Below are 17,772 nucleotides of genomic sequence, written 5' to 3' on the forward strand. Positions count from 1 at the left end.
GGAGTGCATAGCCACAGGAAGTAGGGGTGCAGCACCCCCTTAAAAATCATAATTAAAAAGTAACCAATACAAAAATTGTGAAAATAGATTTTCTTCACAAAAGTAGTGCACTGGTGGGGCCTCCAGAGTGGCGCAGTGGTCTAAGGCGAGTCCAGGCTCTGTATAATCTGGCCGCGACCGGGAGACCCATGGGGCGGTGCACAATTGGCTCAGCGGGGAGTGTTCGGCCGGCAGGGATGCTCTGGTCCCATCGCGCATTAGCGACTCTTGTGGTAGGCCAGGCGCAATGCACAAGCTTCATAATGGGCTTGTTCAACATTGCTGCCGACTGACTGATCTACAAAGAACCTTGTATCATAAATAACTATTCATTAATTGTTTGTAGAGCAGTCAGTCACAATTTATCCATGATGCATTGCGGTTTTGAGACGGCCAGTACCTTAGCTAGACCAAAGATGATCTATTATATTGAGAAGATAGTCGAGTGACCGCTCTAACAATGGAAAGATCAGGCGGGACCATTCTAGCCACCTGGGAAACTCCCAACACTGCAGATATGAGACAAATGACTAAATGCAGTCTTTCTACAAAAAGTTGATAAGTGGTTATCATATATGAGTTGATATAAGACCTGAATGTGACTGTTTCAGTAACAATTTCAATATATCTTACTGTGTGTGAACGTTTCACAGCTTCTATACATGCTATATATGTCCAGCAGATGGAGACATTGTACAACAATGAAACAACATTCAATGGGTCAGTCACATTGATATGCTTTGATTTTTATTTAATGTCATTTCATTTACAAATAGTAATGCGAAGATACTAAGACAGAAGCCTTCACACAAGAAAAATACATTAGGTACGATTTGAGTAGAAGCTTAACATCCGTTATTTAGCACATAATATAGCCAACTTGATTTTTTTTGGCCTGCTTTCTCCCTTTTATATAAAAGCACAATTTAGAGAACAAGAGTTGATCCATTCATTTTAAAAAGGGCCAGCTCAACAAAAGTACAGGATTGCCAAACTGCTGCTGAATGCTAGGATTTGCATATTTGATGAGCATAACTGTGTCCTGTTGCTGTGAGTACAGAAGGTGTAGTCTCCAGACATTGCAGTCAAATGCATGTGCAACGTTCAAGTAAATCGTACTCTAAAGGAAAATACATTATATTACAATTTAGCTGCCGTTGTATGAAGAAAGGACCACTAGAGTGGGTCATCCCCCATTAAATGCACATGTCTTTTTGTGGGAACTATTGAATGATCAAACAATTACGGTCTGTCTGATTCGTTTACCCTTTCAACATGTATTGCCTCTAACCAATTAAACATTTATATTCTGATATTGAGATCTGCATTTTATCCTACTGGAGATGAAGGAGAAAGGAAACCACACACTGCTCTTGATAGTAACACTGATCTTTAATAAGCTTTAGGTATCAGCCTCACGGCCTTCGTCAGAGCTTACGGGAGATGCTTTGGGTGAGCAGGTCTTAGTCACATGGTTAAATTTATATATATATATATTATACACACACACATTTTAAACTTTTATTTAACTAGGCAAGTCAGTTATCACATCAAGCCTTTTTGAGTCATTAGGGGTTATTTTGTCATTCATTACCATGGAGAAAGAGTTTCTAAGTGCTTCCGCTAGGATTATTTTCAGCAGCGGTGGCAACATTATCGGGGGAGGTGGGTGGGTTTTTTAAGGCCCTCTACTTGGCCACAGAGAAAATTGCCGCTTTAAAGCTAATTTACTGCAATTCTACACATTTTACCATGACTTATGCCATGTTCTTATAATATGAGTCACTCAGATAGTATAACAAAATGAATGGGGGCCCCATGCCATTTTTGGAATTTTAGATTCTCCCTGACTGTCTAGTTTTTATTTTGGTGTTAGTTTTCAAAGATGATCTAATTTAAAAATATATAGCCTCATGACCTTTCTATCTGGTTTTGGTCATTTAAGTTTACACTTAAAACATTACCATCCCGAAAAGCAAAAAATGTTGCCTTGTCGTCAACGATTTAGCAGCAGCGGTCCGCCACCGTTAAATGAATGTAGGATAAACACAGAGTTACTTCAAGGTATCAAGCAGGAAAAGTCAGTCACATGTCAATCTTTACGCGGTAGGTTATGCAGCAAGAAACAAACTGTTAAGATAAAGCAGATTGTGGTTTCCTCATAAATATTCTCCTTTTCTAAATGTAAACAATTCATAGACAAGTGCACTGTTATAAATGGATGTAATTCTCAAATCTAACAAAACTAAAACTTGGAGATACAGTGGGAAAGTGGAGTATTTAACTCTAAAACTTTGACAGAAACACATTTTAGTAAATGACAGAAAAAGTGCTCTAAACAAGTGCATCACTTGAACATTAAACAAGAGTTAAAGGGATGATTTATGAACTTCGGTTTCCTTAATGGTTCACCCGTTGTAAAAAACCAACAATAGTATGATAACTCATCTGACAACACAGGGGAATGAAGGTAAAATAGCAACTCGCACATTTAACGGCTTACAGCAGCGTTTCGTTTTTTTTTTGCCGTAGCACTACACAGCTGATTCAAATAATTAAAGCTGGATGATTAGTTGATTTTAATCAGCTGTGTAGTGCTAGGGGAAAAAAAAAAAAAGTGCCGGAGACGGAGTTTGGGAAACGCTGGTTCATAGCCTGTGAGAGAAAGCAACGGCTGACTTTTCCATTCACTCAAAACAACTTAGCACATAGCCATCACTTACACACTCACTCTCTGTAAAAGGGAACATACAAATCACATTTCTATATATTTATATTATTGGAAGTATATACAACTTTATATCTTCTAAAAACTGGTAAATATAGTTGTTATTTTCCCTATCCTTTGCAACTATTTAGCCTGGATCTCTGTTAGTTTCAGAATTGGACAGCTCCATTGTCACAGCCATGACTTAAGGGAAGCTGTCAATTGCCAGACAGTTAAAACTTTGAGATGGCCATGTTTGGCTATGTAATACCTGTCTGGTGTCAAAAGGGAAGCTAATGGGTTTACAGTATCTTGTGTGGGTGGCAAGGGTCCAGTTTATATTCCCCAAATTCCTCCTTATTTATATCAATTACATGAACCTACACACACAAAAAAACATCAAAACTTGCTCCATTCTTTGTAAACGGTTGCTTCTGTAAACGTTTGAGTGTAAACCATTAGAATAGCTGAATATTAGTGCAAAAATGGTGGCAGTAATAATAGACGTATCAAATCAGTCAGATTTACTACATAAACACAGAAAACATTGTTTTAAAGAAAAGACAACAACTGATTGTAAAAACACAGGGAGCAATTTGGAGTTTGGATCAGTCTGAAAAACTTTAGATTAACCGATACTTCTAAGTCAGAAAGACAGAACAGAAGAACAGAGCCACAATGACATAGTGCAGCACATTACTCTCAGTGCATATAACAACAATTTTCACTTTTGACATATCACAAAAACATTTATACCGAAAAGCAATATAAACAGCCAGTCTACGCACTCAACAAAAATAATAGACTTCAGTGGGCATCATCTCTAGCTCATAAGATCAAATGTATAAGTACGTACCAACAAATTGCATCTACATGTGCATAAAAGGCTGATAAAAATCTGTTGCTTTTGGATTGACAATCCAGTTTGTGTGTGAGGCCTTGCCACTGTTCGAATCAAAAACAAAAACAATTTACCAAACAAGGAAAACATAACATTAAACCACATTTAAACAAAGGTCTATTCCACTTTTCTTCCTTAGTCTACAATTAATATTTTGCATTAAAAAAAACAAAAAATAAAAATCAAGCTAAACTAGAAAAGTATATTTCCTGAAGAAAATGTGGTGTGCATTTTATTTGATGCAATTGTATATAGTTAGTTAAACTAAGTTCCTAAAGAATTGGAATATATACACATTTGCATAAAATAAATCACCAACAGTAACTCTTCAACCATAAATCACGTGAACATGTGAAAGTTGATTTAGTAACTCTAGCTTTAATGGTTTAAGAGTTACTGTTGGCAATTTATTTTATGCAAATGTATTTAATTCAGGTATAAATAATATCACAAATATTTTCAAAAGCAATATAAGTTGGGGCAGTCTTCACATTTGGAAATTGGTTTCGTCTTAATAGCTTAAGTTGTTTAAGTACTAGAGCGAGCGGAAGAAAACAAATAAGTATGTAAAAGTAAAGTGTCACAAAAACAAAAACCAAGTGCTAAACATCAGAAGACGACATTGAATTCAAAACAGTTCTCATTTTCAGATCTATAACCGATAATGTTTTGCATGCTTGACCAGCTGACACTGAATCAACAGATCATTTAAGGAACTCCCTTGTATCTATGGTAAATGGTGATGCTGCATGTATTAACTGTGAACATAGTGAAATATGATGGAACAAGAGGATTCACCAACATATGAGACAAGCATTTAGTTAACTTTCAAATAACAAACTCCAACATAGCACAAAGTCACCATAATTTGTGTGCACTCACAATGCATTATGCTTTCTGCTACTGTATGAGCTGCACATTAAAGATGCGTTATAAAAGTTTAGTATAATTTCAGCCAGTAGTTTAGAAAGTAGTGCTCACAAGCCAAAACGGGTCACTGAAAATTGTGCACAATGATATGTTACGTCCTGCAAAAAGAAAAGAAAACCAAAACCAGGCTTTGAAAGGATTCCCTCATTTCTCCACAGGTGACCCCATCTTGACATAATCGCACCACAAGTGGTATTTCTTTCAGGTGAATTTACACACCTGGTTCTGTGGCTAGCAAATTACACAGTTAAATAGTGTATATTCTATGATAATAATGGGGGTTGTTTGTATACTCTTTGCACAACAAGATGACTGTTCTTACTCCTGTCCATGACAAATTGTAATATTAAAGTGTGATTTACCACAGCACCCCTTGATGCATCAATGGTGGTACAACCAATGGCTTCCCTATTTCATGCTTACTTCTCCCTGCATGAATTATACTCAAAGCTATGTAGCTTGAAAACATGTCCAGCTGTATCTGTTGCTCAGTGAGAAATCTAATTTCTATCCAAAAATACAAAGTTTATAAAAATCACCTCTTTTATAGACAATACACATATGCTTTTCAAAAATACTTTTTTTTTTTTAACAAGAAGGCAAGTTTGACCGAATACAGGGGAAAACAAGTCCAGTGCACATAACAGTCACTCAGAGGGGGGTGAAACAAATACCAGGGTTCAATGTTCTAAAGTTGTAAGTAAAGTGCAAAAAAAAAAAAAATTCTGGATAATGTCATGGCTACATCCAAAGGGAATTACTCACAAGAAAAGCTCACTTGACATTGACTACTAACAGGTAAACTGTATAGCCGACATCTACAACATCACTGAAATTCTGACACTATACATCCAGAAAAGCTGGTGGGCAAACTGATGGACTTTTCCAATGACAATGAGTGGGAAACGATTGACAAGTACACACACACACACACACACAAATATTCAATATGAGAGAGACATTAACAGTACTGAACCAAACTCCAAATCGCATGCCACGTCCCTTGGATTTTGAAGTGAAACACCTAGAGTATGATGTAAGGGTGTCATCAAAAACAATGTGGTCGATGCTGAGGTTCATATGAAGATGTTGAGATTATGATAGTACTCTATGGCGATGTGATGAAATACATTCTGGTGGCAGACATGCTGTTCTAATAGAGGCAGTTGAATCATGAAATCATCAACTTTCAGCAGTAAAAATAATCAACCTCAGACACATCCATGGGAGTCACATATAGGGGTTAATGTTCTTATATATGCAGCGTAATCCTCAAGTTTCTCTTTTGTCATGCTTTTTTACCGTTTCTGCCAAAGCCAACATGCAGAATATATCATTTGCATTCTCATCTGTGAAGTGGAAGACCCAAACTAAAATGTTCAACAAAAAGTAGCGAATGAAACATGTCAAAATGCTTATTTTCTTTGCTGAAAAAGCTATAAAAATGGTACCGTACAAATAAGCATGGTAGGTACTTAGTTTAGGTACTTGCTTATGCCTATTAGATTGCTAATAACTCTGTCTTCAATCAATTAATTTGTTCTGCATAGATACCATAAGCAAAATCCAATTTCAAAAAAGACAACTCATTTAAACAAAACATCAATTACCAGGGAGCGAAATGTAAGGTTACTTAGTGTAATCACGGTTCTAGGATAAGATGAGTGAGGTCACTCCGTATGTATGGGTATGTCTCCATTGGTCGTAGTCAATAAGGAACTCCTATCACACAACATCTGTCGTAGACAGACAGGAGCGACAGCCAATAGACTCCACTCCATTATAAGGCGCTGACGCCCCCTCCTGCATTACTTGTACAAGTATACGTTCTTCCATACGCAGCTTGTGTGAAGGGCAACGAGCTAAGTGACAGTCATTATCATAAAACCAGGATTAAGTAACTTCACATTCTATTTCAAATAATCGTTCGATCACTCAGTATGGGATTTAGCCAACTCCTGTAGGGCTCGTACACTCTCCAGGTAGTCTAGACAGAATCAACTCTCAGATGTGCTGACTCGAAGCACACGTGCCGGTGAGATCGGTAAAATTTATGGAGGAATAATATCCCAGAAATATCTCTGAACAGAGAGATACCTTCTTAAACCATGCCTGTGACACAGCCACACCTCTGGTGGAATGAGCTCTGATGCCCTCCAGAGGTAGTCACCCCTTGCTATTATATGCCTTATAATAGCCTCCACTTATCCAAAGGATAAATGCCTGGTCGAGAAATGGGTCTCCCTACATTAGGGAAGTCCTTTCAAGGCTCTCATCCTGTCCACGTAGAAGCACAAAATATGTGGAGCACAAGCAGTGGAAACAATATTCCTCCATGGAGAAATAAGTGGTGGGTGAAAAGCCAACGGCTCTAAAGAGAGGTGATAGAAGCCCTACTAATCTTTAAGCACAAAAAAAATGATTTATGTTGAAATAACCGTGGATAACCCCAGGGCAAGGAACAAGCACTAGTGGTGAAACTGACAGTGTGTGCAGCTCACTCACCCGCTTTGTGGATACAAATGGCCAATTAAAGCGGTATTAAATGAGAAAAACTAATTTCCACGCTTTCCAGCAGCTGTGAAAATTACTCTCAAGCACCCTAGATGTTCCAGGGTGGGACTATCTGTTTGGTCACTGGTCGTAGGCGAAGTCCGCCTGCCTGCGGCTGCTGTACTGGAACCCAAGTGAACGGCAGGGCCCAAAACAGGGCCATAGGGCTGGAGATGTTGGTGCGTGTATCACAATCCCTCCTTAGCGCACTGCTAGAGGGAGGCTTCCCTCGTCATATTGCTCCAGCACCCATGTATACCATCTGGTGACAGCCAGGCCTACCAACAGTGTGGAGGCTAGACGTCTGAATCAGTCTCGGTTTTAAGAGTGCAATACAGAGGAACAGAGCAGGGCGATCTGCCACCGAGGCATAAGCTTAGGAAACACACGCAAGTTGTGTTCAAATGGTGCCTTGGTAACCATCCCATATCTAGCACCAATGTAACGAACAGCAGGTCATGGAGGCCAGCCCGGGTCAGTGGTGTAGGATGTGCATGATGCACAACGGTGCTATGGCTTTAGCTAGCAGCAATGGTGAAGCGTGCCTGCTGTCTCTAACAGTCTGGGAACCAGTCTGCCAGATGAAAATGGCAAATGTGCCCTAGCAGTTGCGAGTCGTCAATGCAGTCAAATCCTTCTATAGTAGGATAGGATGGAAATTACGTTGAAGGACAGTTAACTAAGTAGATGGAGAACTTTAGTGACCAGCCCAAGGGATTCGTACCTGCCTACTATAACCCGTCCCCTCTCTCTCCATCGCTCGCTAGCCCTCTATGAAAGATGCAAGTGTTTGTGTTCTCGGAAGTACAGCAACTAATCAGTCTCCTCAGTTCCAGAAATTACTGAATCGAATCTCGACACTCAGAAATGGGAGTCGACACTCAAGGAGTCATAGAATCAACCATTCTAGAGTCGACTCTCCACCACTACATCATCGTCACCATCAACAGTTGGAAAAATGTCAGAAAGACAAGCGACAGCAACCAAGTCCTGTATGGCAATACCTTGAGAAGATAAATGAGAAGGAAATTCAACATTTGGGAGGAGGAATTGAGGTACAGCAATGTATTGAGGTACAGCAATGTTAGTAGAGGTGCAATGCTTAACCATCTGAAAGGGACGCACCTCGAGACCCAAACCATTGCGCAGCTGCATTGTGAATACACATGGAATGTATGCATTTTTTCTTATTGTTTTTAAACAGACAATCACAAAAAAATGGGCATTTAAACTGTATGATTTTTTCCCCTCCAATTTGTCACATCCCTAATCTGAGCAGCCCCTCTGCTGCACCCTCCTTATTGCTTGTTTTCCTATGAAGGAGAACAAAGCAGGTAGTAGCTCAAATGCAAAGTACAAGGAAGAGGCAGAATAGCACTGCAGGCTTAAAGGATAGCTGTCCGGGGCCTAGTCCGACAACACCTGCTCCCCTCCTCCTTTTTCAAAAACCAAGAAGCAAATACACCATGTTCCCTGGCTCTAATAAAAGGATGTGGCAATAGAGACGAATTCCCGAAAGCCACCGAAAAGCGAAGACATCGGGGCTGATGCCTGCCGTTCCTAAGCAACCCTGTACATCACCCGGGGGAGACTGTGCATGTGCAACAATCTTTCCCAGCCAGTAGGGGTGCATGCTATAGGTGCCGAGACCGTCGTTCGCCTGAGGCAAGGATGCCCTCTAGCAGCGCAAACGAGGTGTCAACTCTTTCATTATAATAAATTAGCTCTGTGCTGTTAGCGAGGGGCCTGGATGTAACAGAAAAAGGTTATAAAAGAGGGGTAGTGCACGGGGATGGCGCTTGATGGCAACTGGTGTACTGCCGTCCTGCTCCTTTCTGACCTAAGCAGTATGGAGGGAGAGCGAACACATCGTCTTCTGGCCCTGGCTGGAACAACATAGTGGGGAGAGCTATGAATGGGGCAGCACTCGGGGGGCGAGGTGCGGATCTCACTGTTAACGAGGCCAAAGACAAGTTCCTGTGTAGTAGATGGGTAGAACAAACGTAGTAGCATTTCTCTCATACCACAGGGTGGGGACATAAGTCTACACTGAACTGGAGAGAGGGTAGGGCAGGGAGCTTCTAGTGTGTCTACATGGGTTTGAACAAAATAGAGTCACTGGCCATCCTGGCCACCAGGGGGCTTTAGGAGGGTGGAATGTTGCTGTGACTGCATCGAAGGATTGTTAACCTCCAGGCTTGCTCTGGTTCTGGGGCTTCGCCTGTGTATGGACAGTCGGCTGCGTAGCCAGGGACCCGAGTTCCTTATGGCTTATCCGTTGTCCCCTTCTAAACATCCCCACGTGGCTTTTTGATGCAGGACCCAGCGGGCTGCCACGTGGGCCGAGTTGGCGGGGGTTACAGGAGTTTGGGGGCCCTCTTTCCTACGGGTACTGCATGTTGAGTAATGAGTGGGCCCCCTCCCTCCTCGTGGGTACGAAACGATGGGTTGCTGCATAGAGGATAGGGCACTAGAAAAGCAGAGGCACCCCTCCTTCGTTATGCAGGAAATCATCTTCTGCCAAATGGGGGCAGGGCCAGACATATGTGAGCTGTGCCGTTTCTCTCTGCTGCTGGCCTCTAGGCCGTCCCCACTGGCAGCGTTAAAGAGCGTCACTCTAAGGATCATAATCACCTTAGACCCACCCCAACAGATCCACGAACGACACAATCGCCATTGCACACCGCCCTATCCCACCTGAACAAGAGGAATACGCAGGTAAGAATGCTGGTCACTGACTACAGCTCAGCCTTCCACAGCATAGTGCCCTCTATGCTCATCACTAGACAGCTGAGACAGCACACCCCCACCCACATCAACTGGGTCGCAGTGGAGAGGGTCAAAAGCTTCAAGTCCCTCTGTGTGCACATCACTGAGGAACTAAAATGGTCCCTTAACACCGACAGCATGGTGAAGAAGACGCAACAGAGCCTCTCCAACCTCAGGAGGCGGAATAAATTTGGCTTGGCCCCGGATACCCACAAACTTCTACAGATGCACCATTGAGCGCATTCTGTCAGGCTGTATCACCCCATGGTACAACTACACCATAAACCTGCCTCTCTAACCTGTGTGACCTTTGCCCTGATAGGTTGCTAGGGAGGTTACTAGGGGGCCGGATATATGCCTATCCTCTTGACTGCAGGTCACACAATACTTGCAGTCTCCCTCAAGTGGCAGAGAGAAACAGTCTGTCTCTGCCCATCAACAACTGGACTCACTCATATCTCTGGACTTGTGGGATTTTGTGCGTGCCCAAAGTGAGTTGTGTGACATCTATATATTGTTCTTAATAGTTAGTTGTTACTATTGTTGTATGCTGTCTTTGTGTATAACTGTATTGTCATATGTGCAGGTAGCATATACATTTTCATCCTTCCCTTTAATAGTCTTGTTGCTCTACTTGTGCTATCAGTTAAAGTAGTGTACAGTGTATTCATTACCTCTGTCTCTCAACCACTACCATTCCACTACCTTTCATCCCCATGTCCATTCCCATCTTCCTGTGAATGATTATTTATATTCTGAACTTTGACATTGCTCGTTCTGATAATGCTAATTCTGTGGTCTTAATTTCTTTTAACTTTTGGATTATGTGTGCATTGTTATTGTATTGCTAGATATTTCTGCATTGTTGGAGCTAGAAACATAAGCATTTCGCTGCAACTGCGATAACATTGCAAAAGAGAGTGTGCGCGACGAATTTTGATTTGATTTTGATTTATAGAAAAAAAAACAGGCTCTGTGGCACTTTGGCAAGTGGGACAAAGAGCAATATATTTCTGGAGGTGAGGTGCTGTAAGCATCAGGTGGGGACAGTGCTTGTTGGTGACTGAATTCTACCCGCCCAGCCTCAGCTTGAACCTGAACCAAGGGGAGAGCTTAGCTTGGAGGGCACTTGTGCCGGTTACAACTAGCATCAGCTAGCCTGTCTTTGCCATCTTGTGGACCGGATCATAGAATTGGGACCAGTTCAAACAGTAAGTACAAAGAAACTGGGTGCTAGACTAAGTATGTATGAGGGTTAGGCTAGTAATATCCAGGCGGTAGTTAGCTAGCTAGTTGGTGTTTGTCGGGATGGCTGGTAGGATAACTTAAGCTAGCATTGACCGGTTCTCGGTTCATGCCATACAATACTTGCAGTAATCAGGGTGGTCGAGAGCTGCCTGGGCATGTTACCCGGGTTAATCGTTTGCTAGACGACGTTAAGCCATGAGGTTCTCATAATTGGTATTAGCTAGCCAGTGTTCACCCAGTGCCTTACTCTTCTGGCTATAGCTAGCACCATGCTAGCTGAGAAGAGCTGTGTTACTCTTCGGTCTGGAAAGCCTCTTTTGACCATAGTACTGTGCGGTGTAAACGGTCAGTTTTAGCAATAACTAGCTAGTAATTCCAGGAATTTGAGTGCATGGCTTAGTTCGCCCAGTACAAGAAAATACAGTAGCCATAACTCCGGAAGAAATTGTTTTGTCAGCCGGGTTATACATGTTACTCAAAGCCTGCCTGACCATGGAGTACTTACAGTTCAGCTAGCTAGTAGTAGCCCGGTGGGCTAAATGCCTAGCTGTAGTTAGCACTCTGTTAGCTTGAGAGGTTGACTCTCTACAGGCTGAAAATATCCCACGACTGCAGTACCGAGAGGCAAGACCGGTCAGTGTATCCAGCGGGGGGAAATAATGCTACCCAGTGTAGGTAGCAAGAGCTTGCAGAGGGAGCTAGCTCTGAGCATGTACTGGCCGACGTTAGCTATGGAGCTAGTCCTGGCTTTAGCTAGCTAGCGTTCGACAGGAAAACCCTGGGGCTGTGTGTGTGCTGCTGATGCTTAGCTGTGTAGCTAGAAGTCCTGTCGGTAGCTAGCTGGAGTTCACCTTGTGGGTTAGTTGCCTAGCTATTGCAAGCACACTGGAAAGAGAGCCAGTGTTGAGTGTAGCTCACTGTTGGAGTGAGCTACAAGCCTAGGGTGGCACGCTGAGCGTTGCTCTATAGGCTAGAGAATCTCCCAAGACCGCAGTACCTATAGGCAAGATCGGTCAACCTGGTCAGCAAGGCCGCTGGAAAGTTAGGTAGCATCCCTTCCTCCTGCCTACGCCAAGAGAGAGCTCTAGTCGTGTGCTCGCCGACACTTAGCTGTGTAGCTAGCTAGTCCTGGCATAGGAAGCTGGTTTTCACCCAAAGGGTTAGTAACCTAGCTGGTGCTAGCACACTGCTAGCTGAAGAGAAGGTGCATTCTTTGTGAGCTAGCTGGGTTAAATTCACCTGAAGCAGGACCAAGCCAAGTTTCTTCCTTCCTCCACATCATTGGGAATAAGCAGCAGGAAGTGGTAGCTAGGTGCGCTGGTAGGGTAGAACTAGCTGTGTGACGCTAGCTAGCCAGAGACAGAGGAAATGTTACTTTCGGGTAAAAAGCTAAACACACGACAAAAAGCTAGATTCCTACACTCAACCGCGAACCACACGGGTTCACCTATCAACAGTTCAGCAGGAAACAGTAGTCCAAGTCAATGCTGAGGAGAGTATATTAACAGTATTACGACATCGTAAGGAAGAATGAAAAGTGAGGCAGGAGGGAGCGACAGCGCCTTATAAAGGAGAGGGGTTCCCCCGTATTGGCGGTCGCTGTAGTCTATGACAGACGTTGTGTCATAGGAGTTCCTTGTTGACTACACCCAACGGAGATGTACCCATACTGAGTGATCAAGCAATTATTTGAAATAAAACATCTAATGCACAACATCTAATGCACAACTACAAGGGCATCAGAAATGTGATACCTCGGCTCTTTCTGTCCATTTCTATTTGGCTGACAAGTGAAATACAGTACCACCTCAAATATGAAAAGCAAAATGGTAACAAGTGAAAAGCAGTGGAGAACAACGTAAGTTGTGATAAACCTCCCCGAGTTGTGCTCAACTTGGTCCTCTTCTCACACTAGTGCAAATTTGATTCAGGCCATCAGAAAAGAAACGGTGATGCTTGATAAAAGTTTACACTTCACTACTTAAGAGTCTAAACAAGTTGCACAACAACCTGCATTTTTTAAAAGGAGAGTTGAGATGATAGTCTTCCATATCATGTACTCTTATAAGGCAGAATCTTATCACTCACAGTGATTCGTTCACTGTGAAAACCAGCTACCATTGGTGGCATATTACAGCTGAAATGTCATTTCATGGATAAATTGCCAAAGTGACACTAGGCTGACATCCTTTTTTTATTTTATATCTACAAACAGGATTCCGAGCGATTTTTCAAGGTTTGTTAAACTGGAATTTAGGTTTTACTTCAGCTGCCCTGGAAAATCATAAGCTAAAGGGGAGGGTTATAACTCCTAGTTGTTCAACTAAGTAAACCTCTTAGATGATGACCAGCACTAAAACATGTTGTACAAAATTGATGGATTGAAATTAAAATGACAAGTTCGGAAGGGAACCTAAAGTAAAATACTGGTCAACTTCGGGGCAAAAATCAGAGCACCAATAAATACAACTAGTGTGAGTTAGACAGCGAGGTTAAGGGCATTGACCGAAATGTGACTGGCAAGATTTACCATGAGAGGGCGGTTCTGAAAAGCAGATGAGTGATTATATGAGCTAAGACATGCTAATGGCAGGTGAGAGAAAGATAAACAGTTTCCCCTACAGACATGATTTGAATCAGTTAATGTCTTCAAATGGGAGGCAAGAGCAATGTAGTGTTGTAGCCCCTACTGTTTTCCTTCTTTACAAAAACCAAAGCATCCAACAGAAAGGCCAGCAGGATGCATGTGTAAAAAAAAAGAAAAAAGTTAAGGGATGAAGAATGGTAAGCACAAACTAGTCACAGCAGGACCATAAGCTCAATATCCACCAGACATGACAATGTTGCCATCAATCTTTCCCATTCTGAAGAGGGAAAGCAAATTGTGTCGACCATTTCTTGACAAACTAATTTCCCTACTACCACACTATCCCATAGCTCTTAGAAAGGGGCTGCTGGTGAAGGGAGGTGGGATGAACACACTTCACAGCTGGGGCCTCGCCTTGGGCTCCCACACCCCAATAGTAGCCCTCTCCCCTCAGACACAAGCCCTCAACACCTCAGGCCGGGTTTCACCAACATAGTCGGTGACTTTGGCAGCAGCTCTACAGCCGGTCAATCCGAAAGGCGTCTTCAGTGGCAGGGTCAGTGAGGACCATGTCAGGGTCATTGAGCATGTGCAGCCCGTCTAGGGTCAGCGGGTCGATCTTCAGCTCGTCTAGGGGAAACTGAGAGTCCGCATCGAAGCTGATGTCAGCTGACAGAGAGCTAGAAGACAACCCCTTGGACAATCTGGGTGGAGACTCTCCTGTGGCTAAAACAGACATGGGTAGAGAGATGAGGAGAGGTCAGAGTCTTCCAGTTGCATTTACTCCACATAAAGAACATGATCTCATTAAATATTTCAATGAATAGCCAATAACAGGTGAGTGCCAAGCAAAATCAAACCCAAATAAATGCAGAAAACCTCTACTTTTAATGACCTTAGCTAAAGTTAGGAATGAAGGTACAGTCATGACTGCAATTATTTGCACCCTTGATAAAGATGAGCAAAAAATTATACAAATACTGAGCTATATTCTATGCTCCGGAAAAAATATTTTGTTTAAAAATAACATTTTTCTCAAAAAGATAGGGGTGATAATTATTGGCACCCCTGTTTTCAATACTCCGGCACCCTCCCCTTCAGAGGATAAGAGACTCGATGCTGTAATTGCGGCCAAAGGTGCATCAACAAAGTACTGAGTAAAGGGTCTGAAAACTTGTGTAAAATATGATTTTTCCATTTTATTTTTAATAAATGGGGTATTGTGTGTAGATTGAGGGGGGAAAAAACTATTTAATCCATTTTCGAATAAGGGTGTAACGTAACAAAATGTGAAAATGTCAAGGGGTCTGAATACTTTCCGGAGGCACCGTATGAAATATGAAGAAAAGATAATGAAACTATATATTTATTTTAAATTACAATCTTTGAGAACTAACAATCACCAAAATAAAAGCTAGACGGAAATGTAGAATTTAAAATTCCAAAAACATTGAATTTAGCAGTCTAGATTTTGTTATTATGTTTGAGCAAAATAACACAGCATTAGCCATGGCAAAATGCGTAGAAGATTAGCTTTAGAACTGCACAAATGTGTCTCAGAATTTTTTTAATTACAGGAAATTTGCTTAAAAATGCAAAAATTTCTCCACCACAAAGATGGGGGTCTGAATTATTATTATTATTATTATTTTTATTCAGCCGGGTCGATGGGGTTACCACGCCCCCTGACATGCCCCATACTCAACCCACCACCTTATTTGCCCCAGAGAAAAATCCAACAAATGACCTGAAAGTACAGCTCTTTGGCACACAAATACGTGCAAGTGATCGGCAGGTGATCAGTGAGAAAAGAGTTGCCATGGATTGAGTAGCCTGGCGAGGTCATTTGTTTGATAATTTTTTGTTTAGGCGTGTCTTTTTATATTTGTCCCCACAAGAACAAATGGGTTGGGCTGGCCGACTTAAACAGAGCTCGCTCTGGTAAGTACTTTTTCTTCCTAGGTAGATACACTGACAACATCAGTCCGCTTAAACATTCAGACAGGTTATGGAACAGTTAGGCATGCCTTGGACCTGTAGACATAAGAGTTAGAGCCTTGTATGGAGAGAATGTTTACATTGACTGAACTCTATTCCACTACTGAGGCTTGAGTGAGCCACCCGGTGAGTCAGAGTAGTACCTGTGAGAATGATGTTGGGGATGTTGCCATGGCTACTGTAGCCCAGCTGCTGGGAGTCTTGCAGGTTGCCGTGGCTTCCCGTCAAACCCATCATCGCTGCTTGGGAGTAGCTGAGGGTTGAACCCTGGCCGTACAGACTATTGCTGTCGATCATGTTGAACTGCTCCAGCTGTTTGAGGAACAGAGAAAACAGCAAATCAACATACCAGGAGGTTAGCCAACACTCAACAACAAGGGTTAATTTCTGTACACAAATGGTCAATATAAAGATATAGTACAATGGGGAAAAAACTGGAGGCATATTATTCTATTGCGCTTTGTTTCCCAATATTGTCAGAATGAATCAATAGATAGCCCATCACATCAAAAGTGTCTTATCCAATATAAAGATCCAGTTCAAAGACAAAACTGGAGACCTGTTGTGTTGTGAGGCAAACATATTGGAAACTATTGCCATATAAACAAGTATCTAATATTAACTTGCATAATTAGTCCTGAGGCAGACTGTTAAACTGAACTTACCTGTTGGGAGAGAGCACTGGTCTGTCTGGATGCCAGTTGCTGGTCATAGAAGTCTGCAAATACACTGCCCAATATGGAGTTGTGCTAGAACACAAGTATATACCCTCTTTTTGTTAAAAACAACACCAGGATATAAATTCACAAGTTAAAAAAATACGGGAGAAGAAGAGCAGACACAGAGCATTTGAATCACACCACTACTCTGTAAATTAATAATTTCACAATTCAAAAAGAAATTCATATCAAACGATTGGGTTTTGCTTTCCATTGAGCTCCAGGCAACACAGAAAACACTGCACACATCTGCAATCCTGCAAACAAACCATAACGTACTGTAGCCCGGTCTAGATTAAGCATGATACAGTACAAGCACAGCAGGATTCATGTTTCACAAGCCCATCAATTAATTCACTGTGCATTCAACCTCAATCTCCTCCATTAGTTGATTAAGTCATCATAGTAACCCCTCCACATCTATGCCCATCTCATCTTTCAAGATGACTCTATAGATCAATTGCATTTACCTGTTGTTTTTCTGATGTTCATGTAAGTGCCCCAACCAGCCAATATGTCAATATGCACTGAATACTAGGACCTACTTGAAAGCACTTAATAAATGTTATCAACCCACAACCAATAATGTTGTAGGGAGTCTTTCAAAAGGGTTGCGGTTACCATGTAAGCTTTAGTACTGAGAATTCTGATGAACTTTAAATAAATAAATAAATACAATGATATGAAATCATATGGAAATCCCTTTTCTGAGTAAAGCTAGAATTTATAAAACATTCAATCATCCAGTAATGCTCTTCAAGTTTTAATTGCATATCCTTATTAAACCCGAAAAGAGTATCCTCTTTCATCGTCCGCCTTAATGTATAAATAATAGGAGCATTTTCACAGGCAGACTCAGTAAGACAGAGTTCGCCATGCCCCTTTAAGTTCAGAACCACATCTGTGCCCTGCCAAAAGAACAGCGGGGAAGAACATGATAATAGCACATGGACTGTCAGCTACACTGCAGGTTAGCCATCTAGATGAGAGAAAGAATCGATGGGCAAAGCCAACAGAAGCACAAACAAATGAACAAATACAACAAATGTAGCTACTCAATGAAAGATTTCCCCTAACAAGAGATGACTTAGTTATTCAATGCTGTAAGTGTAGGCCTATATAATACATTTACATTGAACTTACAATGTACATCTAGCCTACAGGCCCTCGTAGAGGGACACTGCTCCTTCTTGATTTTTCACAATAAACAAGTGATTCAACTCTAGCAAGGATAAAAGGTGGCTCAGGTGGCTAAGTGTTAACTACTAAGTACATTTTCCTTACTCACCTAACTAACTAAAGTGTATCAATTTAGTGACTA

At 41.8% G+C, this 17,772-nt stretch overlaps 1 protein-coding gene across 2 annotated transcripts in view; it reads right to left on the reverse strand.

Annotated features, from left to right (window-relative positions):
• Positions 1-764: 764 nt before the first annotated feature.
• crtc1a (CREB regulated transcription coactivator 1a) overlaps positions 765-17,772 on the reverse strand; it is a 46,231-nt gene continuing 29,223 nt past the window's right edge. For both annotated transcript variants that reach the window (XM_024435305.2, XM_024435306.2), the window contains 3 exons: positions 16,398-16,481; positions 15,876-16,044; positions 765-14,460 (listed from right to left, as the gene is read on the reverse strand). In XM_024435305.2, the coding sequence (XP_024291073.1) occupies positions 14,252-14,460; positions 15,876-16,044; positions 16,398-16,481 (462 nt within the window). In that variant the 3' untranslated portion in view covers positions 765-14,251. The remainder of the gene's footprint in view (positions 14,461-15,875; positions 16,045-16,397; positions 16,482-17,772) is intronic.

The sequence above is a fragment of the Oncorhynchus tshawytscha genome, linkage group LG10 (genome assembly GCF_018296145.1).
Source record: "Oncorhynchus tshawytscha isolate Ot180627B linkage group LG10, Otsh_v2.0, whole genome shotgun sequence".
NCBI classification, from domain to species: domain Eukaryota; kingdom Metazoa; phylum Chordata; class Actinopteri; order Salmoniformes; family Salmonidae; genus Oncorhynchus; species Oncorhynchus tshawytscha.